Here is a 25,641-nt window from a genome sequence, read left to right as displayed (position 1 = left end):
CCTGCCTCCCTTATGCGCTCAAAGACTTTTTGTAGATGTTCCAGGTGTTCTGCCCAGGAATCCGAAAATATGGCCACATCATCAAGGTAGGCGACTGCATGTTCTCCTAATCCCACTAGGAGACCATCTACAAGTCTTTGGAAGGTGGTGGGTACATTCCGCAGCCCGAAAGGGAGTACCTTAAATTCATACAGCCCGACATGTGTGGTGAAGGCTGACCTTTCCTTGGCAGATTCATCTAGCGGTACCTGCCAGTACCCCTTGGTTAAGTCCAAGGTAGAGATGAACTGGGCCCGTCCCACTTTCTCTAATAGTTCATCTGTGCGTGGCATTGGATAGTTGTCTGGGCAAGTTACAGCATTTAGCTTACGGTAGTCCACGCAAAAACGTATCTCCCCATCTGGTTTGGGAACTAGAACTACTGGAGATGCCCATGCACTGCCAGAGGGGCAGATTACCCCCATCTGTAACATATCCTGGATCTCCGGTTCTATAGCAGTTTTAGCTTGAGGAGACACCCGGTAAGGTTGGACTTTAATTCAGTGAGCACTACCTGTGTCAATAGAGTGGTACGCCCGTTCGTTCTCAGCCACCCTAGGACTGACTGAGAACGTCGGCGCGTAGCTAGTGCACAGCTTCTTGATCTGCTGTCGCTGCATACGCCCTAGAGTCATGGAGAGGTTCACCTCTTCCACGCCACCGGCACTTTTCCCTTCGTAGCGGACACCTTCAGGCCACTCAGCATCATCTCCTCCCTGGGCTGTAAACTGACAAACCTTTAATTCTCTGGAATAAAAGGGCTTTAGAGGATTAATATGGTACACCTTAGGCTTTCGGTTGGAGGTGGGGAATGCTATGAGATAATTAACAGCTCCCAGGCACTGCTGGACCATGAATGACGCTTCCATTTTATGGGCCTGGAGTGCCTTTAAGACCATGACCTGGTCCCCTACTTTGAAGGAATGCTCTCTGGCATGTTTATCATACCAGGCTTTTTGCTCTTTTTGAGCATCCTGTAGGTTTTCTTTAGCAAGGGCTAAAGAGGTTCGCAGGGTGTTTTGTAGGTAGGTTACAAAGTCCAGAATGTTAGTGCCTGGAGAAGGTATAAACCCCTCCCATTGCTGTTTCACCAACTGTAACGGCCCCTTATCCTCGCGGCCATATATAAGTTCAAATGGTGAAAACCCTAAACTGGGATGTGGTACAGCTCTGTAGGCAAAGAGCAACTGCTGCAACACTAGGTCCCAATCATTGGAGTGCTCATTTACGAATTTACGTATCATGGCCCCCAAAGTTCCATTAAAATTCTCCACCGTGCCATTTGTTTGATGGTGATAAGGAGTGGCGACCAAGTGATTTACCCCATGAGCTTCCCAAAGGCTCTCCATAATTCCTGCCAGGAAATTAGTTCCTGCATCTGTAAGGATGTCGGAGGGCCAGCCTACCCTGGCAAAATTGTCTGCTGCTAAACACTTTTAGCCCTGGGGTTGCTTAGAGCTACTGCTTCCGGCCATCGAGTGGCAAAATCCATGAAAGTCAGTATGTACTGCTTCCCTCTGGGTGTCTTTTTCGGAGAAGGACCCAGAATATCCACAGCTACTTGCTGAAATGGAACCTCAATGATGGGGAGTGGCTGGAGAGGAGCTTTGATCTGGTCTTGGGGTTTTCCCACTCTTTGGCATACCTCACAAGACCGGACATAGGTAGAGACATCCTTGCCCATTCCCTCCCAGTGGAATGACCTCTCCAAACGGTCTTTGGTCCTGTTCACCCCAGTATGGCCATTAGGATGATCGTGGGCTAAGCTAAAGAGTTGGAACTTACTTAGTTGGAACTACCAACTGTCTCTGAGGATGCCAGTCTTCCTGGTGTCCACCAGAAAGAGTTTCCTTGTATAAAAGTCCTCTTTCTACAACAAACCTGGATCAATTAGAAGAGCTGAGAGGTGGTGGGTTGCTCCGTGCCACCGTCTAAGCTCTCTGGAGTCTTTCATCTGCTTCCTGTTCGGTCTCGAACTGTTCCCTTGATGCTGGAGACATCAGTTCCTCATTGGATTGTGGACCTATGCTTGGTCCCTCTGGAAGTGATGTAGGGGATGGGGCTGTTTCCGTTGACTGTGAACCGCTCTCCGCTGGTGCACTATGTTGGGGTTCAGGCTCCGGCTGAGCCTCTTGTGTAGGGTTATTGGCTGCTGCTGGTTCAGGTTCGGTGGGGCCCTCTGGTGTTGGGGTTGCAAGTGCTGGATTCAGTGCTGGCAGTGGGTCTGGAGCTAGTTGTTCTGCCGGTTCCGGTTCTGGGACTGACTCTGTCTGGGTCTCTGGGACTGGATCCACTACTGTTGTTGCAGACATTTGGCCTGGGGTCCAGGTCCATCACCTCTTACTGGGTCCTGGTAGAAGTTTCCGGAATAGAGCTAGGCGTGACGGCTTGTTTAGACTGGCTGCAGGTGACCATTCCCACCCTCTTGGCTAGCTTCACATGATTGGCCAAGTCTTCCCTCAACAGCATGGGGATGGGATAATCATCATAGACTGCAAAAGTCCACGTTCCTGACCTGCCCTTGTACTGGACAGGCAACTTGGCTGGAGGCAAACTGAAAGAGTTTGACTTGAAGGGTTGAATCGTCACTTGGATCTCTGGGTTGATTAAATTGGGGTCCACTAAGGAAGCATGGATAGCCGACACTTGTGCTCCGGTGTCCCTCCACGCGGTGACCTTCTTCCCGCCCACACTCACAGTTTCCCTCCGCTCCGAGGGTATCTGGGAGGTATCTGGGCCTGAGGAACCTCTGGTGTGATTCTGGTGCAATTAACTGTAATCTGTTGGGGTTCTTGGGGCAGTTGGCCTTCACATGCCCTGGCTCGTTACATTTAAAACATCGTCCAGCTGACGGGTCACTGGGGCAAGGTGGGCTGCTGGAGAATGGTGTGGCGGGACGATAAGGTGTCTGGAGGGTTCCTTGGGGGATAGTTGGGGCCTTGGGCTGCCTCCAGTAGTAGGGTGTGGTCTGAGGTTGTCCCTTCTGGTATCCGCTCCAACTGCAACCAGTTTTTTTCTTTTCTGCCACCTCCACCCATTTGGCTCCAATCTCCCCTGCCTCGATTACAGTTTTGGGCTTCCCATCTAGGATGTAGATGATCATTATATGATCACATTAAAATCTTATCCAGACCAAGCATTATTAAAATCAATAAATAAATTATACTCTGTCTCCTTCCTTCTGACTCTTTCTAGCTTTTCTAAAAAATATATCTTGCTGCTCCTTTCCCCCTTCAAAGTAAAACAGAATTATACAAGTGTAATGCAGATATAATTTACACCTCACTTCACCAGATTCGCAATTGTTGGATCATATTAAAGAAGTTCTGTATTAAAATCACAAATGAGTTTGATTCCCCATAGTTTAAATTCCAGGGTATTACTAATTAAGAGGTCTCTTGGTTTTTGGTACTGTTTCTCTCCCTCTGTGTGTGAAACTTGCAAGCTGCTAGTTGTGTTAGTACATTCTAAGACAGAGTCTGTTCTCAAAGCAATTCACAGAGACTCAAAGCAATACTCTAACAATAGAAACAGCACCCAGAGACTCCCCGCCCTTTTGTTGTATTAACAATTGTGATTAAAATAGAGATAGAGGATGTATGTGGATGGATGCTTGGTGTGGATAATAACTGAATGATCAGGGAGGTGCCAGCCTAAGAATCCAGTGTCCATCGGCTGAAGAAGGCGTCAAGTGGAAATAACCAGAGGACCCCCGGAGGGCAGACTGGAATCCACCCAACAGCCTCAAGAATGGGAGAACCAAAGAACAAGATAACATCTAGGAGCCGTCAGGAATGTGCTATCTGCTGATTGATTCAGCAACAGCATGATGAAGCAATTCCCATAGACTGGCATAGAAAGAAATTCCTATAAAAATAGACTCTAAAAAGTGAGAACTTTGGGGTCTGATTCTGCAAACCAACTTCCAGGAGCATCAGATGAGCATCTGACAAGGCCCTGCTCCCTCCTCATGTCCAGGCCACCTGGCCAGTGGCTTGGCATGAGCAACTCTAAGGCTGGTAACTATGATAACAACCTTGCAGAACCTGTGTGTGTGTGTGTGTGTGTGTGAATAAATATGAGATTGAATGGAATGTTATAGCTATAATTAACTGCTTACTATGATAACAACCTTGCAGAACCTGTGTGTGTGTGTGTGTGTATGAATGAATGTGTGAATAAATGTGTGAATAAAGATGAGATTGAATGGAATGTTATAGCTGTAACTAACTGCTTACTATGATTCTTTCTGTATTCACAATAAATGTGGTATTTTGCCTTTTTCCCTTTAATAAGATCCTGCTGGTTTTTATTTTATTGGTATAACACAATCTGCGCCCCCAAAAGCATTCACACCAAGGGGAGGCAGACACTTATCACCTTCCTTTCGGTTTTGTTGTTGTTGTTATGATAATTTTTTACTGGGTGTGTGCAGCTTTAGTTTATAGCCAAGGTTCTCCAGGTGACATCCTGGCAAGGCTGCTGAGCATATGCTGAATGACTGCATTCCCCATCCCTCCTGGCCCTGTACCCTTCCTAGCCAATACCTCTGATTTCTTTTATTGCATTGACCTAGTATAATGTTCCCCATCAGAAGGGAAGTTCTGGATGGTTTCCAAGAGTCCCTTAGTACACTTTCTGCTTCAGAGGTCCTTCCTCTGGTTTTATCCTGACAAAAACTGGTATAAAGTCAGGCTGAATTTGATCATTTCATCCCTTTAAAATGTTTCAATTTGCTGTTGCTTTTTTTCTCCTCTAAAACTCTCTCACACTTTTTCTTTTCTGATTCAGTCTCTCTTCCATTGTCTACATATCTTCACCTCTCTCCACCTTTCCCCTTTTTGGATCTCCCCATTATTGTCTCTTGTCCCTTCATTGATAAATTCTTGCCCTATGTTTTGCTCTATCTTCCATTTCACCAGCCTTTCCTTTTGGTCATCGTAGGAGAGTAGTGCCAGGCAGACTGTTGGCCTGAGTCTCCAGCCTGGGAAGGACCGACACCATACCCAGAGTCTGGATCAGGGTTTCATTTAAGGATTACCTGTTCTGCTCATTCCCTCTAAAGCACCAGGCATTGGCCACGGTCGAAAGACAGGATACTGGGCTAGGTGGACCTTTTGTCTGACTGAGTATGGGCATTCTTATATTCTTATTTACTCAAATAGAAAACTCACGAAGTACTATGTAATAAAGCTCTTCACTGGTGTGGTTTTGCAAACTGTACCTTGAGGTGGGTTAGCTTCCCAGACAAGAAGCCCGGGGGAGGGGGCTGAAGAAGCCCATGTTCTGTTATGCAGAAGCATTTGGGCAATGGTATAATTGAATAAAGAAGATCTCTTTCAAGCACCTTGAGCCTGGTGTGATTACTGAACACCACAAGGTTCTGGGCATTAACAGAAATTTAAGAAAATAACTTGAGTGGAAGAATGGAGCAGCTAACATTGCTCAAACTCACTGGAAATATGTAATTTAAACAGTGCTTTGCTCTGTATGTACAAGCAATGGGTGCCAGTGAAAAGGAAGACAATCAAAAGGTAGTCTTATTTCTGACAATAGCAGGTTCTGATACACTTAACATGCTTAACACTTTTCAGTTCACTCAGGCAGAGGAGGAGAACTGTGAAATTGTAGTACAAAAATTTGAGCAGTACTACATTCCACCTAAAAATGAAACATGAGAGAGATGTTTTTACCTGAGGTAACAAAAAGAAAGTGAAGCTATAAAAAAGTTTGTGACTGATCTCAGGCAAAAGAGCCAATCTTTTAATTTTGGTGAATGAACCAAGTCCCTGGTAAGAGACCAGAATGTGATTGGAATCCAAAACAAAAAACTCAGAGAGAGAGATTACTGGAAGACCCAGAATTAACCCTTGACCAGACAATTAGAATTTCTCTGGTGCAGGAAGTCGCCGAGTCCAGAATGAAGCTTATGGACAGTGATCTGACAGGAATCATTTCAGAGATGTTCCATGGCCTGTGCTATGCAGGAGGTCAGGTTAGGGGGTTGCAGTGGTCCTATGCGGCCTTGGAATCTATGATAGAGAATCCAAAATACCACAAGTGTCAAGGTTCCTTCCAAACTCTGAACTCTAGGGTACAGATGTGGGGACCTGCATGAAAGACCCCCTAAGCTTATCCTTACCAGCTTAGGTTAAAAACTTCCCCAAGGTACAAACTTTGCCTTGTCCTTGAACCATATGCTGCCACCACCAAGCGTTTTAAACAAAGAACAGGGAAAGAGCCCACTTGGAGACGTCTTTCCCCCAAAATATCCCCCCAAGCTCTACACCCCCTTTCCTGGGGAAGGCTTGATAAGAATCCTCACGAATTTGTACAGGTGAACAGAGACCCAAACCCTTGGATTTTAAGAACAATGAAAAAGCGATCAGGTTCTTAAAAGAAGAATTTTAATTAAAGAAAAGGTAAAAGAATCACCTCTGTAAAATCAGGATGGTAAATACCTTACAGGGTAATCAGATTCAAAACATAGAATATCCCGCTAGGCAAAGCCTTAAGTTACAAAAAGACACAAAAAACAGGAATATACATTCCATCCAGCACAGCTTATTTTACCAGCCATTAAATAAAAGGAAATCTAACGCATGTTCTAGCTAGTTTACTTACTAACTTAACAGGAGTTGTAAGGCTGCATTCCTGATCTGTTCCCAGCAAAAGCATCACACAGAGAGACCAACCCTTTGTTCCCCCCTCCCTCCAGATTTGAAAGTATCTTGTCCCCTCATTGGTCATTTTGGGTCAGGTGTCCGTAAGGTTATCATAGCTTCTTAACTCTTTACAGTGAAAGGGTTTTGCCTCTGGCCAGGAGGGATTTTATAGCACTGTATACAGAAAGGTGGTTACCCTTCCCTTTATACTTACAACAACAAGAAAAGAAACAAGCAGCAGAAAAGTATGCAGAGAGCAGTGCGCACAATGTGGAAAAAGAGGACAACAGCAGGATCACTGGCTAAGATGAATTCTTAATAAGAGCAATGGCCAATGTTGCAGCAGAAGAGAATTGGGCTATCAACCTGAAAGCAAATTAAGTTGGACAATGGTGCACAAGTCAATATGTTGCCAGAAACCTTGTTATTAACACTGAACAAAAAGCCACGAGTAATAAAAAGTAAACAGGTAAAACTCAGGGTTTACAGTGGTGAGCTTATCCCCACTAAAGGATATGCAAACCAGATATATGGGTAAATAAAGTGGAAAGGGTACAGTTTGTAATAGCACCAGGGAAAAGAGCATACATATTTGGTTAAAAATGTGTTATGCTCTTGGTCTCATCAAGAGAGTGCACTCATTGGAGAGGAAGAGACCAATACAAATTGAGGAAGATTTTAAGGACGTCTTCCAGAGCTACTGCTCAGGATGAGGCTCTGCAGAGAGTCATTAAGGCTATTAGCATAAGGCAGCTGGGACAGCATATTTGAGCCCTTATTATCAATATGAGGAAGCTCTCAATACTTGGTGGAACGTTGTTTAAAGGCACCAGGATGGTGATTCAGCACCAGGATGGTGATTCCTAAGGCATTACAGAAAAAGATGTTTTAAAGGATACATGAAGGTCATTTAGGGATTTCTAGATCTAAGCAAAGGGCCAGAGATATTTTTATATTGGCCTCAAATGAACAGTGACACTGAGGATGCTGTTAAGATTTGTCACGTATGCCAAAAATACAGGCCAAGTCAAGCAAAAGAGCCCATGTCGGTAGCACAAGAAAAATCAGCCCCCCGGAGCAAAGTAAGCATTGACTTGTTTACCACTGCTGGAAAAAATTATGTACATGTCCTAGACTATTATTCTCACTTCTCTGAGGCAGTTTTACCTGAAGATACTACAGTTCCACAAGTGATGGTGCATACAAATCTATTTTGAATAGACATAGTAATGTCTGACAATGGGACTTAGTTTATTGGCCATGAGTTTAAGCAGTTTGCAGTGAAGTTTGGGTTTAGACATCTAACTGCTAGTCCCCATTATCATCCATGCAACAGGTTGGTGGGAAATGGTGTCAAAATAATAAAGCATCACTGAAAAAGGCTGCAGCATCAGACACTGATCCATATTTAGCTCTGTTAAATTATAGGATGGCACCAATGAACCGTGGTTTGTCAGCTGCAGATATTTTATTTAACAGAAAATTGAGAACTAGAAATTGTGTCATGATAGAAGCTGAGGTAAGGGAACTGGGGATTCGCAGACGTACAACAAGATAGCTAAAGCTAAACAAACAAAAACAATATGACCTGGGGAGCTGGTATTTCATGAACATGATGAAGGACAAATCGATGATGGAAATCACTGTTCACAAACAGCAGTGGTGTAATACGCGGTTGCCTTGTGGTCTTCTAAGGTTATCACCCTAGATGGACATATACTGAGTAAGAGGAGACACCACCTTCTTCCGCTACTAGAAGGGAAGGAGATGAGGGGCACTGATTATGGCTTTGTGCCTGAGGTCCCAGTTAGGCAACAACCACAACAGGTCATGCTAACTGAGCCCCAGGACGTAACGCTGCCTCACTGCCTCCTGACAAGACTCGTACTGATATTTCAGTGGAGACCTGCAAGTCCAAGCAGGGCACCTCAGAGATTACTTGAATGTTGTTAAGTAATTTATTTACTAGGTTGGTTATAAGTAGTTGAAATTGTGCGTTATATTAATGGTGTTGTTATCAGGATGGATTGATTTTAGTCCAAGTGATTTAAATCACCACTTTTTATCATGTTTTAGATCAGCAAGAAGAAAATCTTGATTTAAATAATCAATTTTAATCTTGTTTTGCATTTGTATCTTTTAGTTATTTTCCTGAGAAAGATTGATTTTCACTGGTTGGTAACCATTAAAACATGTTGATTTGCAACTAAATACAGCCTTTACACTAAAATTGTTACTTCTTTTTATTAACCAGGATGTTAATACACATCTATATTTATACACATTTATTTAAGAAATTATATAGTTTAAGATTTATTTAGGTTCTTAATTTTTATTATTTTTTAATTTTATTAAATTTTATTAATTTTATTACGATAGAAACTGATGAGTGATGCATTTCTTATTTATTTACTAGATTATCAATTTTTTACTTCTGATTTGTGTCAAACTGCATTTGGCTAGAAATTGGTATTCAATTAAAAATGCACCAAAACAGCATTTTAATTTTTTATTAGTTAATAAAGTAAATAAAATGACCTTAAATATTCTGGATAGATGAGAAAAAAGGGTTTATCAAAACATGTTTTCCATTTAAAACTTATTGACTTATTAAACAAAGGAAGTATTATTTCATAAGTAGTGAACCAAGGTGATTGTTTCTGGCCACCAGCATCTTCAAGTTTTTTGAACAAGTAGATCTCATCCTCTCAGACCTAGTTTTTATTCATATATTGGAACAGAGAAAAAAGCTCTCCAGCTTTTTCCAACACCCAGTTTGTTTCCTAGCTTTAAATGAACTAGTTGAATAAACTGAAAAGAAGAAAATACTCTCTCTGCACCTGCAGTAAAGGCTAGGGCTGTCAAAAGCTGGTTTAGCACTTGAATAATCTATGGTTCCAGTTGCTTAGCCATGACTTCCACCCGCTCTGTCATTTGACTTTCTTTAAAACTTAAGCAAACAAGGACTGCTCAACTTTTTAAAATTTAGTTAATTGTAATGATTTTACTACACAATAATAAGTTTTGGCTTTCATATATTTTTAATTTAAATATGTTTTTAAAAGAAATATATCAGTTAGTAATGTGTTATCCACCCTGGTTATTATTAAAGTTTTAGATGGACAAAGAAGATGTAGTTTGGGAAACTATACCTTCTACAAGAGGGTTAGCTTTCCAGACTGTACATCTGAGGGAAGAGATGCTACAAAAGCCTACCCTCCAATATTCAGGGACAATTGGGAACTACATCACTGATGATCTCTTTCAAGCACATTTGGCCTAAAATCATTACTGAACATCACACCCAATCCTCCTACAGGTCATCTACTAGAAGTCCTCCTTCTGCAGCACCTATCACAGAAACCAGTCTATTTCCTGTAAGTGGGAACCCAAAATGAGCCACTTACTGGCTTTTATAATCACCTGATCAATCCCAGCTGGGAGGTAGCTGACCAGTCACAGGTCAGGCTGGGCCTTGCTCTCCCTTAAAGTGCCAGACACATTCTAAAGTGAGTGATAAGTATTTCAGAAGGTACACAAAGACAAAGGCCCAAATCCACAAAGAGACTTAGGCACTATTGCAATCCACAGAACACCCACTCAGCTGCTGCCTAACCTTGTAGACACCTAAACTCACTCAGCACCTAAATTTTCACTGTAAAAGTTCCTTAGGCACCTACATTTCTGCCTCTGGGCATGAGTAGTGCTGCCTCCCTCTAAGCATCCAGAGGCCTATCTCCTGCCTAGCGTGCTGGCTTTTGTGGATCCTATTGTTAGGCACCTATCTCTCCCAGTGCATTATAGAGAGAAGCTAGGTGCCTAACTCAGTTTTTTGGGATCCCATTGTTGTTCCAGTGATTTTCCAGACACCTGAGCCCCTTTGTGGATTCAGGCCCAAGAGTATTTCTTGGAGACAACTTTCAAATATGGGCCAGGTGACAGCCCTACAAGAAGACAGCAAAGTTACAGGATCTGATGGCTCTTCTCCGGTTGTTGTAAGAGCTCTTCAGGATTGGGATAGGTTATTTCCTATAATATATTAGCAAGAAAGTTATAAAGCGTTAAAGGTGGAGACGAGAAATGGAAGTAGATTCAGATATTAGAGGCAGAAAGGTCTAGGCAGGGAAACACAAGAGGAAGTCTGCAGGCCCAAGAACTTAATCTATGTTTAAAATGCTACAGCAGCACAGCCCACATCCAAATAATGAAAACAAAGGGCAACTGGGTTAAGAATAATGACTAAACACTAATGAGTTACATGACCTTGCAAGGACTCAGAGTTCAAAACCTGGGCTCAGATAAGTTTAATAGCTTTGTAGGAGTTTGGAGCCTTATAAAGGAAATTCAAGTGTGGATGAAAAGACTTGTGCTGCTGCAGGGATAATTTAGGGTCCTTTTGGGTCTAAATTATCTTCAGTAGTGTGACAGATAGGGCAATTTCCTGCGATATGCTTGGGAGACCTTACTGGATAACATTTAAGTATCTTTGGGGTCCATAGTATTAGATTAAATGTTTATATATTATTGTTGGTAGAAAGCATCCACCTTTAGAAAAACTGTTTTTTCAGCAGGGGGGCTGTATCTCGGAAATACTTTTGTCAAATGGCCCCAAAACTGGATCATTAACCACACATTGTTCCCTCATGAGGCACACTTTGAGTCTCAGACAGATGGGATATCACTCTGGGGGAGGAAAAGGCTGTTTTACTGGGCAAACTTGGGATGTGGACATCAAGGCAATAGCCTGACCACAGGGCTCACAGTCCTCCCATTTACTGTGGCTATTTTGATACCTCCCTCAGCCTTACATAATGAGAATTTAGGAAATTTGAGGGGCCTGGAGGGAAAGTGGGGTCCCCAGGTGGATGAAGCTCAGGAGAGGGCCACAGCTGGTCCAGAGATTCTCAGGGTCCCAGGCAACATGGGTGAAAAGAACATTAATGATATTGCTAAACAGTTTACAGGCCCAAATGTGGGTTTTCCTACTGAAACTGTTTGAGCAAGGAAAGCAAGCCCAGGGAGTACCTGACAGGCAGCAAGCACAGGGAGTACCTGACAGGCAGGCAGGACTAGTAGCAGAGAGGGAGAGAAGATACTTAGTCATGGCTAAAATGAAGTGGCAAATTAACATGCTGAGAAGGGAATGCAGCCTTCTTCATGAGGAAATCTGAGTTCATGCCCGAGAAGCCCAATGCTTAAGAATATAGCTCCAGCACCTTCTTAGACAGATGATAATAAGATGCTCCAATCACAGGAAGAGCTTACACTTGAGCAAGGTGCCAAATACCAGACACTACACAACTAGGAGGGACCAGCTATGGTAGTGGCATATACTCAAGGTCAGGGAGCTCTAGAAGAGAAGCAATGCCCAGAAACCTGAGTAGCTCAACTTGAGGAGATCAAATCAATGCCACAGCAGGGAACAACTGGTTTGCAAGAGCAGATAGAGACCTAAGGGCCAAGTTACAGATGATAGAAAGAATAATGGTGTCTGAGTACAGATTTTCCCTTACAACCTGGGAAGTGAGGGTCACACAGCTTGAACATCAGTGGAACCTAGAGTATAAGAAACATTAGGCTGAAGATCACCAGGCAAACAAGATGGAGAAGGAACTGTTGTGAGAATTGGGCCTACAAATTTATCCTAATTGTGATCTCACCTGTGACAAGTGAGTGAATGTTTATGAAGTCTCACAATAGCCTGTAACACATGTTAATGGGAAAAGTTGCCAGAGGGAGACAGAAAAACTGAATTAGTCCAAACAAAAAGGCCTACTGATTTAACTCAAGGACTGTGTTAAGATCTTGCCATGTAAATAAGAAAAGTGTGGGACCAGAACTCAATGAAATCAATGTGTCTGATATTATCCCTAATTGGTGGACAAAATAATGAGGGGATGGACTATACTCATCACTCCCTTTTGGTGTCTTCAAAAACAGAGACTCTGGAAGAAAACATTGGCTACTGGAGTGAGCCTTCACCAACATGGCTGTCACCCCCATGGTCTCCTCTGACCTTGAACCTTTGTCATCCTGCTCCTGAGAGATGTCATGACCAGACTGGGCCCGGGAGAAGGACCCATCACCATGACATCCCCACCTCTTCCAGCTCTGGACACCACCTGGGACATCCCATTCCCCCCATCCTTCCCATGTCTCCTTTTTCTTTCCTACTTTATTTCTTCTCTTTTGTTATCTCTCCTTTTTCCTTCTGTCTAACAAAAATCTGGCTTAGCCAGCTAAGACTATATTTTGCAACACTGCTGTAAGCCTGTGACCAGAAAGGCACCTAAAAGCAATGCCCTAAACAGCCCAATGTTGGTACAAATTTGCCAGGTCTTGGAGTGGCTAATCAGATCATGAGTTGTGTCTGTGTTTCTCAAGGAGTGGTTGCAAATGAGCATCAATACCAGAGACAGAAGCTGCATTTTCTGTTTTTCTCTCTCCCCTTTTGTGTATGTTTCTTGTTTTGCCTTCTAGGAAACAGGACTAGACTTTAATAACAATAGCAACAACAAAAGGTCCAGCCCATTTCAACTAACTTCTTCTCTTCTCCCCAAAAGGGCGGTTATTACCATCTTTGATATCATCTAAGAGACTGACAGACAAGGTGAGTTTTCCTTCTAAAATCTGTCTCCATCTTAAGGGAAATGGAACAAGGAATATTGTTCAAACAAAAGCCTTATGGAATACTTTACATTTCAAGAGCTTTAACTGTTTTTCATCTTTTTAAAAATATTTTTAATGGTGTGTTTGCCATGGTACTAAACAGGCTGTGGTCTCTTTATACCAAACCCTGAACCTTGTTTAAAGCTATTTAATGTGGGACAGTTTCGGGCTCATGTTAACACCTTTGACTCGTTGGGCCCTTTATTCTATCTTAATTAATACAATACTACCAGTCAACAGAACAAGTTCCAGGAGCTGAAATAGAAAGAACCTGAACAAGCCCTACAGCTCTTGACAGAGGCACTTTGGAAAGGGCAGTCAGACATGATTAATGTGGCTAACGGACACCAGGAACCAGCTGAGACACAAGTTGTTAGGCACTGTGGATGGACACTGTGTACTGGAGCAGAAACTCAGCACCCTGCTGAAGGATTTGAAGTGGCAGCTGCACCTGCAGCAGAAATGAGCAGACAAGTCCGAAGAGCAACTGTGGAAGACCCTGGCCAACAGTAAGACCTGGAGGCCAATCCCTCCCAGGCCTGGCAGCTGCTGTCAGAAGTGCAGATAAAACGGGAGACTGAGAAAGAACAGAAGGGGCTGATAAAGGAGCAATAACAGAAGCTTCGTCTACACTACAGAGTTAGGTCAACATAAGGCAGCTTACATCTATCTAATTTTGTCAGTGTCTGCACCACAATGCTGCTTCTGCCACAGTAAGTGGCCTGCAGGGGTGAAAGTAACTTAAAGGACTTACCGGTACTCCGGAGTCCTTAGGAGGGGCGGGGCCTCAACCGGAAGAGGTATGGCCTCTACCTGAAGAGGCGGTACCTTTACATCCCCGGGCCTTTTAAATCAAGATTTAAAGGGCCTGGGGCTGGGACTGTGGTAGCAGCAGCTGGGAGCCCCGGGCTCTTTAAATCACCCTAGAGCTACCAGCTGCAGAGACGGCTGGGAGCCCCAGGGCTCGGGGGTGATTTAAAGGGCCCGGGACTCCAGCTGCAGTAGCGGCAGTCCCTGGCCCTTTAAATCACCGCCGGAGCCCCACTGCCACTACTCCAGGGCTCAGGTGGCAATTTAAAGGGCTCCGGAGGGTAGTGGCAGTGGGAGCCCCGGGCCCTTTAAATCACTACCCGAGCCCCGCTGCTGGAACCCTGGGGTAGCAGTGGCAGCCGGTGGCTCCGGCAGCAATTTAAAGGGCCCGGGGCTCACAGCCTGTCAAGGTTCCTTCCCCACTCTGAACTCTAGGGTACAGATGTGGGGACCTGCATGAAAACCTCCTAAGCTTACTTTTACCAGCTTAGGTTAAAACTTCCCCAAGGTACAAACTATTTTACCCTTGGACTTCCACTACCACCACCAAACTTTATCTGGGTTCCTGAGAAAACGTTGTTTGGAAACGTCTTTCCCCCAAAATCCTCCCAACCCTTGCACCCCACTTCCTGGGGAAGGTTTGGTAAAAATCCTCACCAATCTGCATAGGTGACCACAGACCCAAACCCTTGGATCTTAGAACAATGAAAAAGCATTCAGTTTTCTTACAAGACGACTTTTAATAGAAGTAAAAAAGAATCACCTCTGTAAAATCAGGATGGTAAATACCTTACAGGGTAATTAGATTCAAAACATAGAGAATCCCTCTAGGCAAAACCTTAAGTTACAAAAAAGACACACAGACAGCAATATTCATTCTATTCAGCACAGCTATTTTCTCAGCCATTTAAAGAAATCATAATCTAACACATATCTAGCTAGATTACTTACTAAATTCTAAGACTCCATTCCTGTTCTGTCCCCGGCCAAAGCATCACACAGACAGCCAGAGACCCTTTGTTTTTCTCCCTCCTCCCAGCTTTTGAAAGTATTTTGTCTCCTCATTGGTCATTTTGGTCAGGTGCCAGCGAGGTTATCCTAGCTTCTTAACCCTTTACAGGTGAGAGGATTTTTCCTCTGGCCAGGAGGGATTTTAAAGGGGTTTACCCTTCCCTTTATATTTATGACACAGCCGCTGCTACTGCAGCGAAGCCCCGGGCCCTTTAAATTGCTGCCGCAACCCCCGGGGCCCCAGCAGCAGGGCTTGGGCAGTGATTTAAAGGGTCTAGGGCTCCGATTGCCGCTACCGCCCTGGGTCCTTTAAATCGTCCCCAGAACCTACCGGAGTCCTGGGGAAGCGGCGGCAGGGCTCTGGTGGCTATTTAAAGGGCCCGGGGCGGTAAAGATGGCTGGAGCCCCAGGCCCTTTAAATTGCCACCTGAGCCCTCCCGCCGCTTCCTCAGGGCTCTGGCAGCAGGGCTCTGGAGGCAATTTAAAGGGCCCGGGGCTCCAGCCGCTGCTGGGAGCCCCAGGCCCTTTAAATTGCCGACTGGGGAAGCCAATCCGCTCTGGTACGGTGCACGGGCTCTTGTCGGTACGCCGTACTGGGGCATACCGGCTTACTTTCACCTCTGGTAGCCTGCAGTGTCTGTGTAGACCCTCCATTACTTACATCAGCTGTTGGCTGTCAACCTTGAATGGGGCTGACAGCTGGAGCCCTAGCCCCTCTCCTACCTCACCACCCCTGCCCCAGTGCTGACAGCTGGAGCTGTCAGTGCCAGGGAGGAGGGATCTGACAGCTGTGAGTCCACCACCCAACTGACAGCTGTGGGAGGGAGCAGCTGTGAACTCCATACCTACAGCTGAGGCTGTCAGCCACAGGGCTGCCAGGCTCCAGCTGTCAGTGTCCCACAATGCCCCACTTCAGTCAGTGGAAGCACTCCTGGTGAGGACGCGCACCACTGACTGAAGGAGCAAGTGTGGACATGAACCACCGCTTGAATTACCGCCCCTCTGCACGCTGGAGCCCTGAAACCCCTCCCCCCCCAAAAAGGAAAAGCCCTGAGGGGACCCCCAACTGGAGGAGCCCCGGCCCGCCCACCCCAGCTACATCGGGCTGAGCCGCTGCTGCCAGCCCCCCTGATCCACACACACCCCAGCACCAGACTGAGCCTCAGGCCCCCCCGAGCACAGGCTGGCCCCTGCGCTGGCCTGACCCACCAGCCCCCCCAAGCTCCGGGCCGGCCCCAGCACCTGACGGAGCCACCGGCGGCTGGCTCCCCTGAGCACCGCGTCAGCCCCAGCACCGCCAGAGTTGAGCCGGCCCCAGTGCCGGGCTGAGCTGGCAGCCTCCCCGAGCCACCAGACCCCTGCCCCTGATGCCCCCCCAACCACAGTCGGGCTGGGCAGAGCCGCCGTCAGCCTCCCTGAGTGCCAGCTCCTCCTGCCCCTGAAGACCTTGTCCCCCACCCCGCCGAGTCACCAGCCCCAGCAGTGCCTGACTGAGCCTCCTCAGTCCACTGGCCACTGGCTCTCCGCGTCACTCCTCACTCCCCCATCCTGAGAGGAGGGACGCAGCAAGCAGCGGGGACCTTTGGGGGTGGAGTGGAGGAGGTGATGGGGGTCTCGGAAAAGGGGGGGCACCATGGCCCAGTTGTCCGGCAGCGGGTCAGCAGCAGCACCAGGAAAGGCAAAGCCTTCCCTGGCCTATTATACCCGCCACCCATTGGTGGCTGTATGTCAACTTAAGTCAACTTAATTTTGTAGTGTAGACAAGCCCAGAGTCCAAAGTGGGTGAAACAAGCCAAGACCTCCCGGCTTCAGGAAGAGCTGAATAAGTTCACTGAAAGACTACAGAGGAAGTAAGAGTTTCCTGCAGCTACAGACAGAGAAGGAAGCTGTCAAGACTGATCCCCCCACTCTGGCACTTCAAATGCAGAAGGTGGGGGCCCGCAAGGTTTCTAAAAATTAATACTGGCCACCCCAGGCTTGTATTAAACTCCCAAGGTTACAGCTTTTCTCTGACCTTGGATGGCTAGATGCTGCCACCACCCAAGTGCAAAAACCCCTTTTAGAACCAGGAAGAAGCACTTGGGAACTCCTTCCTGTGGGGTACCCTCAAGCCCTTTCACCCTCCCCTCCTGGGAAGAGCTGAGAAAGAAAACAAAGGAATTAGCTGCTGTGACCAGCTAATTAAACAACATGTACAAACCTCTTAGGGACACAAAAATCCAATCCTGTTCCTAAAAAAAGGTAAATTGTATTAAAAACAAAAAGAAAGAAAATACATCTGGAATTTTTAGGTTTTAAAAAAACAATTACAGGGACTAAGCATCAAGATAGCTTCTTGAGGTCCATCTTAAAGTTTACAAGCAAAACAAAAGCACCTGGGGTTAGCACAGGGGAGTCCACAAGCCATAAAAAAAATAAGAGATAAACTTAATTGCAACTTCCTAGACATTTCTTGATCTACTTACATATCTGGGGTTTTAAATGAGTAGTTTCTAGGTATGATCTGATGATTTACATACCTGGCCCAAAGCTTTTTACCGCATAGTTCCAGCCCTGTCTCTGGTCTGTCCCCTGTCTCCGGAGAACAACAACAGACAGACAAAGGAGAAGTTTTTTCCCAATTTTAAAAAGTTCTAGCCTTCCCATTGGCTCTTTTGGTTAGGTGCCCACTCCCTTCCTTTTAGCTATGGACTTTTTAACCCTTTACAGGTAAAGCAAGTAGAGAACAGCTACTAACAGGGATTTTATAGTTAAATTGGCTGGCTGGGTGTCCATAAAATGGAGCTACCCCTCTCCCCCTCTTCATTTATCCCACAAGCTCTTTACAATGACAGCAGGACTGGAATCAAGGTGATTCAGCAGAGAAAGGAGAAGGTGCTGAAATCTCTGCTGCTCCGCAACCAGAAACTGCAACAAGATCTACAGGCTGTTATGCAGAGTTACTCCGGGGTGTGGGACCAGCTGCAGAGTCAGGAGAAGGAACACAACATAGCTCTGCAAGCCCTGCAGGACCAGATCCAGACATCAACGATCTAGGAGCTGAATCTGCTAAGGGACCAGAACATGGTGCTCAGCCTTGAGTAGTAGCAGCAAAGTAAGAAGGAGATACTCATGGGGCAACAGGATGATCTCAATGTCCAGCTGAAGGAATTCTTCTGAGCCAACAGCCACCTCTCGGAGCAAGTGAAGGAAAAGGACTAAAAATGTCGGTCAAGGAGAGGGCAGAGCTGAGTAAGAGGGCACAAACATGGATGCTGAGATGGAAAACTTAGTAACCATTTACCAAGGGGCACGCATCCCCACATGGTCCTGGGGCAATGTCTTAGAACATGGTCCTGGAAGCATCCTGGAAGATGGTGCAAGGAGACTGATTCACCCCCCAGTGAAGGAGTTAATACTGATGGCCATACAGAGGCTGTGGCATCTATAGATGCTGCAATAATGGCAGTAACCTCTAGAGCTACAGACAAACCCAATCCCTAAGGGAGTGGAGAGAGTTAGAAGATAAGGTTGCTGTGACCCAGGAGTGCAAGGCAGAAATTGTGGCATAACTCAATGCACTGCAGGAACCCAGAAAGCAGTGTCCTTGCAGGAGCTAGAGGAAATATGTTCCTTTATTAAGGGAATGGATTCTGGCTCAAGCCATAAAATGAGTCAGCCCACCTGAGGATAAAGGAGAAAACAAGGAACGACAGTACTTACTGTTACAAAAGGATCTGAGTGAGCTCTGTGAGAAAACCCTTGGGGGGTCCCGCATTATGAAGACCCAGCCTAAGAGAATTGAACGACTAGAAGGAGAGAAAGCAGCTGTCAAGTGTGGATTGAGCTCAGCATGTCAGGCACAAGACAGCCAAGAAGAGGCAGGACCTCAAACTCCTGAAAGGGAAAGCTACATTGTGGTCTACCATGTGTGGGTACTGTGTGGCAGAAATTGTTTCATTTGTAGAGGGGCTCTTGTGGTGGGTGGGGAGGGGAGTCATCTCTGATACTTAAAAAATGTATAAACTGAAAATGTAATGGTGAAAGCAAAGCTCTGCTTTTTGGAATAGAAGGTGCATGAAAAGTGGTATTAAACCACGAGAAGGCCTGGAAAGCCCAGCTTACTTTTGACTCCGAGTGACGTTCTTGAAAAGACAAAGTTGTTGCACTTTGTATTGCAAAGTGCACATTTGTGTTTCTCTCTCTGTATTTATGAATCTGCGATCTCTGCTTTAAGATAATTAATGCTACATCTATGTATATGACTAAACAGTTGTAGCCAGATGCCTCCAGGCTGGAAAGATTTGCAAAACCCTCTAATTTCTTATCAAAGATCATTACTAAAGTATTTAACAATTAAAAAGTCAAGCGGCCGGATGGCTGCCAACCCCTCAGATGACTAATTAATCTGCACTAATCAATAGGGGGTCTATGCTAATGTCGTTTTAACCTTGGCGATCTTCCCTTTTGCGGACGTCAAACGACAAAGAATAAACGCCCACCGCCCACCCAGTCAAACCCCACCGCCAGAGCAAAAAACAAAAGCAGCAGCAGGAAGAAAAAAAAGGCAAATTAAAACCAGCTTACACAGATGCGATTAAAGAAACAGTGGGACCCTTATTGAATAGCATTAGCCTCATTAATGCCGCGGCGGCTGCTGCTGCTGCCCGCTCAAGCGCCGCTACAGGCGCCCGGAGCTGTTTGTGTGAACCAGAGCCCCGGCCCTTCGCCTCCCTCCCCAGCCCCGCCCCGTGCGTGTGCGTGTGCCACTCTCACCCCGCCCCCTTCCCCCCAGCCCCGCCCCCTCCCCCCACCCACGCGCTGATTGGCCCGGCGGCGCCGCTCCCCCTGGCTCGGGCAGGCGGAGGCCGGCGCTGCCTGGCAGTAGTTCGCAGGCACGGCGAGTGCGCGTGTGAGGGGCCGCGGCGCTCTGTCTCCAGCGGCAGCATGGGCAGCAGCAGCTGACAGGCAGCAGCGCCGCGCAGCCGGACCCGCCGGGGAGAGCGGAGCGGAAAAGTTCCTGCCGCCGCTGCCGAGGGGGAACTTTGCGCGGGGCGCTGAGCCATGCCCGCCGTGAGCCTGTTGCCGCTGTTCGGCAGCCCCGCGGGGCCCGGCGCGCTGGGCGGCCCGCTGGGCGGCGGCCCGGGCGGCGGCAGGAAGGCGTCGGGCCCCAGCGCGTTCCGGCTGACGGAGAAGTTCGTGCTGCTGCTGGTGTTCAGCGCCTTCATCACCCTCTGCTTCGGGGCCATCTTCTTCCTGCCCGACTCCTCCAAGCTGCTCAGCGGCGTCTTCTTCCACTCGCCCGCCGCCCTGCAGCCGCCCCCGCCGCCGCCCGGAGGGGAGCAGCGCGCCCCGCCGCCCGGAGCCGGCCCCGCCGCCGGGAGCAGCAGCGCCGGGGAGGCGGCCGCGGAGAACTTGGCCAAGATCCGCGAGGATCACGAGCGGGCTCTGCGCGAGGCCAAGGAGACGCTGCAGAAGCTGCCCGAGGAGATCCGCCGGGACATCCGCCAGGACAAGGAGAAACTTCTCCAGGACAGGCGCGGCAGGAAGGAGGCGGGGGCCGCCGGGCTGCCCAGCCTGCTCTTCCGCAAGCCCGTCGGGGCCGTGGGGCGGGAGCCGGCGGACCCTGATGTCCAGCAGAAACGGGCCAAGATTAAAGAGGTGGGTATCCCCGGCGGCTGGTGTGTGTCCGCCATCGGCCGGGCTCGCCCTGCGCGCCCGGCTCCGCGGGCTGCCTTCCGGCTCCCTCGCTACCGCCTTGTTTACCCCGCTCGTTGCCCCTTCCCCCGCGCCGTCTCACTGGCGCGCTTCCCCCAGGTCGCGTATTTCCAACTTGCTGAAGTAAGTTGAGGGGGGTGACGCTGGCTCCGGCTCTGAGAGCAGGAACTGGCAGGCTGATCGGCCTCCGCAGGGCGACGCGTTAGCGCCTGGGATCTGCTGGGCGCTTCACGGGGCTTTGTGCAGGTGTTTACACTGGTGGAGTTCAAAGTGTAGCGTGGCCGCCCGTGTGTCAGCGAACGCGCGTTCACACTGGAGAGGGAGGGAGAACACCACCTCCGCGCAGACAAACTACCGAGACTAGAGGCTCTTCACGACTCTCTTTCTTCCAAACACTCCTCTCCCCTGGGGAAGCTCGAGGGCCGGGGCGCGTTAACTCCGAGTTGTAAAGCGTAGTGTTTGACGCTCAGAGAGCCGTACGGCGTGAGGGTGGGGTGGCATAGCAAGGCCAGAAGGCTCCTGTGGCGTTTCGGAGCCGCATCTGTGAAAGCATCGCCGCTACTCAGTGCTGTGCTAGGAGGTATAAGCGTACTTTACATCTCAGAGCAATTGCCTTTGTATCCCGTTTGTGAATGTGTGTACATTCATAAGTAAGTGTAGGCTTCTGAGCAAAACTTGGGGAAAGTATGAAACCCAGCATTTATTCTGTGTTCAGCAACAAGTCTTTGCTAAACCAAGTCAGTAAAATGCTTTTAATCAGTTTTCCATACAGTGTGAAGACCTCATTATGATGGTCATTGATCTAGTCCTTTGGGTGCACTGGCAGTTCCTTATTGTGCAGGTAGATCGTTATGTCAGTTTCTCCTCTCTGTTGAAGTCCCACTTTATTTCTCTTCTGGTTAATTTCCTGTCTCTGGGCAGATATCTCCTCCTGCCCCTTGATCTTTTTCTTACCCTCATCCCTTATTCTTTTTGCCTCTCTCTATACTTAAGGAAGCTATTCAGGTATGGCTTTCTACCTTGTGAGATTTTTTTTTCACAGTCTTCAAATATCTTTATTGAAAGGCCATGGACTGCCCTCTATTACTATATTTCAAATCACTGTACATTTACTTGGTGAAAACACTGCATTTTCTAGTACAAAAATAAGCAGCTTTCAGCCTGCTGCTACAAACTAACTGTAGCATATTTTGTCAGTTTTTGCTTCCAGGCTTTCAGATATTATTAACCTCCTCTGTGCTGGTCCTGCTCTTACTATTGTATATTTTGCTAGAGCATATGTGTCTTGACTTAATAGATAGGAACTCAAATGACCCATATTTACTGATCATAGCAAGACATGGCTGTAAAAAGGATTTAGAGAAAATTAAGTTTGTCAGGCCGAGGAGAGAGATGAATTAGGCTCTTCCTGCTGCCCTCATTGGACCCACAGGGCAAACGAACTAATGCACCCAGTTCTATTTCACTTGCCATTTGTGCTTTACATCTCATGAACATAGATGATAGACTGATTTACTTCTCTCACTGCACTAGTATTGGGGTACAGTGTGTCCTAGATTAATTCCTGCATCTAATATAAAAACTGTGTTAGTGGTGGGAAATGTAACCGAAGACTGAACTGCTCTATCTCTTCTGCTGCATTTCACATACATTGCAATACTTCGATTTTCAAATGTTTGTGTTGGAACCTTAGCTAAACTGTATTAATGTGAAATTCTAATCTACAGAGTTAGAAAAAGCTGTTGTTTTATAGCATGTAATAGCGAAGCGTGTGACCAATAATGTACATTTTGCAAACTGCTTAAAATTTTTATTTATTCAGACTGATCTGATTGTTCAGAAACCTTTAAAAGCTTGAACACCTCAGACTAAATCTCTTTGTAAGGGAACTCACACTTTTCTCCTTTCTTCTTGGTGGGGGGGGAATGAAAGTTTCCTTGATGGAAAATAATAACAAAATGTTTTTTCATTTAGTTTTTCACTGAAACTAATTAATTATTCTGGGACATTCCAAACAAAATGAAAAATATTCACTCCTGTAAAATTTGCCATTTTCGACCAGCTCTAGTTCAACACTGATGTTGATCCAGTTGTGGGTCAGTATGACTCCACAAGACAAAATTTGTTTTCAGCTTACACTTTTAAAAACCTACAAAATTACGTATGAAATGACATTAAAATTGCAAAACCAAGCACTTGAAAGTTAGGAACTACAGAATGAAGATTGCCCTTGCAACCTTAATCTATGCCCCCAATGTACATTTCCATTATGATGATCTTTAATTATGTGATCACATAATATTTATTTCCTAGCTTCATTCAGTGCATAGAATGGACAGTGCTCGCTGAACGGCAAGAGCTACTCTGTATTTCTTCTTCTCTTCATTCAATGTGTGCTCCCATACTTAATTTATTACACACCATATAAAACCTGCACTTAGTACAGTATTAATTTCCTCATGGGCATTTTTATGTGCTGTTCATAGCAGCATCTGGGGCTTCATAAATTGTCAGTTTATTTTTCCAGCACCCTCGTGAGGTGATCTTGTTTCTGTTTCATTGGTGGAGAACTGAGATGTAGGTTAAGGCCAGATCTTCAATTTTGGGTGCCCAGTGGGAGATGCCTGGAACATGATATTTTTTCAGAGTACTCAGCATTATATGGCACTACATATATTCAAAGCACAGCTCCCATTGACTTCTGAGCGTTCACAGCTGCAGCTGTACTCCTGCAAATCAGAACCCAGTTATCTCAGATTGGGCACCTGGAAAATGAGGAACACAGAGTGGCTACCTGAGACTGGACTATAAAAAGAAAGGGGAGAGAGCCCCATAGTTGTCCATCACTTGGGGGATTCAAGGTGCTGGAGCTTTTGAAATCACTGAATGTTGGGTTCTTCAGCCAGTGGTGCCGAAGTCTTTGGGAACAGATTAGGTGAGAAACTTGCTTAGAAAAAGATGGGTAAATTGCTGAAAGTAAGTTGGTTGTGTTTTTTTTTTTTTGGGGGGGGGGGGGGAGGGTCTTGGAACTATGTTTTTGCTTTTGTTGGCTTGTAATGCTTTTTATTTTAATGGCTTGCTATCACTTAATCCTATGTCATTTTGTTTAATAAACTTGTTTTAGTAAAAAACAATTCAGTGCTGTGATGCAAGTAAGAGTGTTCACCCCCAATTAAAGTAATTAGCAGCGGTTACTGTCTCTCTAAAGGAGCAGCACATTTCTGAGAGTGTTCCAGGAGAGCACAGGATGCTGCAGTGGGAAGTCAGTGGGGTAATTTGGGGTTCACTATTTGTAACTTGCAAGGGAAGGTTAGGACTGGCAGGGTCCAGAAGAGTTTGCTGGTAAGAAGAACAAGCTGGTATGTTAGGCAGTTGTCACACAGCTAGTAATAGAAAAACTCTCACTGAGGCAGCGACACAGTAGTAGTTCTGGGAACCTCAGACAGGGGGTGTGGGGCTGGGGGTATGGTGCACAATCATATGTTTAAAGACTATCATAATGGATATGCACAAGGGGGCTAACATAAGACTGCGCAGTATTTATGAACATAAGTGTGAAAAATCACAGTGACAAGATGGGTGAGGGGACAGTATCTTCTATTGGACCAACTTCTGTTGATGAGAGAAACAAGCTTTTGAGCTGACATAGAACTGTTCTTCCAGGCTGGGAAATGTACTTGGAGTGTCACAGCTAAATAGGAGGTGGAACATATTATTTAGCATAAGTAGTCCACCTTGAATGGTCCCTTGAAATGTGTTAAGTGTAATAGTGAAGCCTGCTTATTTTTAAACTCCACTATGAAGTGAGGAAAGTTGAGACCTGAATTGCTGCATTGCTTCATTAGGGTGGAGTTCCATTCAGATGTGCAAATCCTCTTGGAAGGTAGTGTTTTACATTCAGTGGCAGATGTGAGATGCTGCATTCCTAAGTATTCTCCCCCAACTCCTCTTCAGAGGAGGAAGGAGAGGTGGAAAACGCCACCGGTTACTGAAGCCTTTATGCTCTCCAAGCCTGAGGGAGTGAAGAAAGGGCTGCTGTTGTAAGACAGCGAAATGGCTTTGTCTGCCAAACTATTTCACTGCTAATAAAAGTAATGCTATACTTGTTCGAAGGCCACAGCTTCCTTGGAATCTTCACACTGGTAAGCCCATGTGGATATAAACTGTTTAAACTGATGGCTTGTTCTCCTTCTGTCTCGAGTAAGGTCATGAGAATATGTTGCTTAACAGTCTTTCTTTTTTAATTACTTCACATTAATAGGTTGACTAGTCTGAGGGCATGTCTTCACTAGCAATGTTAAAGCGCTCCTGCGGCAGTGCTTTAATGTGGCTGTGTAGTTGTGGCACCAGTGCTGGGAGAGAGCTTTTCCCAGTGCTGTGTAAAAACAAAACAAAAAAAAAAATCCGCTCCCACGAGGCAAGTAGCTAACCAGTGCTGGAAGCGCGGCTCGCAACGCTGGTGCACTGTCTACACTGCCACTTTACAGTACTGAAACTTGTAGCGCTCGGCGGTGTGTATGTGTGTTTTTCACACCCCTGAGTGAGAAAATTGCAGCGCTGTAAAGTGGCAGTGTAGACAAGCCTGAGGCAACTTGTTTTCTCCTGGTCTTGCACACTGAAGAAAATGTAACTTCACGATGCAGGGATCATATCTTTATTTTGTCTTGTGCAACAAATTGATACTTTACTAGTAAGTAAATAATGGAATCTATTCCCCTTCCTGCTTATGTTGTAAATACAAGGTTTAATA

The 25,641-nt window shown here is 46.2% G+C and overlaps 1 protein-coding gene across 2 annotated transcripts in view; it reads left to right on the top strand.

The window, feature by feature from the left end:
* Positions 1–20,050: 20,050 nt before the first annotated feature.
* The window catches only part of MAN1A1 (mannosidase alpha class 1A member 1), a 211,299-nt gene continuing 205,708 nt past the window's right edge, over positions 20,051–25,641 (top strand). Inside the window, exon 1 of one of the 2 annotated variants that reach the window (XM_043542854.1) lies at positions 20,051–20,834. In XM_043542854.1, coding sequence (XP_043398789.1) covers positions 20,238–20,834 — 597 coding nt within the window. In that variant the 5' untranslated portion in view covers positions 20,051–20,237. The remainder of the gene's footprint in view (positions 20,835–25,641) is intronic. The other variant, XM_007069687.4, reaches the window with a different exon arrangement.

The sequence above is a fragment of the Chelonia mydas genome, chromosome 3, assembly GCF_015237465.2.
Source record: "Chelonia mydas isolate rCheMyd1 chromosome 3, rCheMyd1.pri.v2, whole genome shotgun sequence".
Taxonomy (NCBI): Eukaryota; Metazoa; Chordata; order Testudines; family Cheloniidae; genus Chelonia; species Chelonia mydas.
The sequence above is the reverse complement of the archived record's forward strand: the minus strand, read 5'-3'. Positions and strand labels throughout refer to the sequence as shown.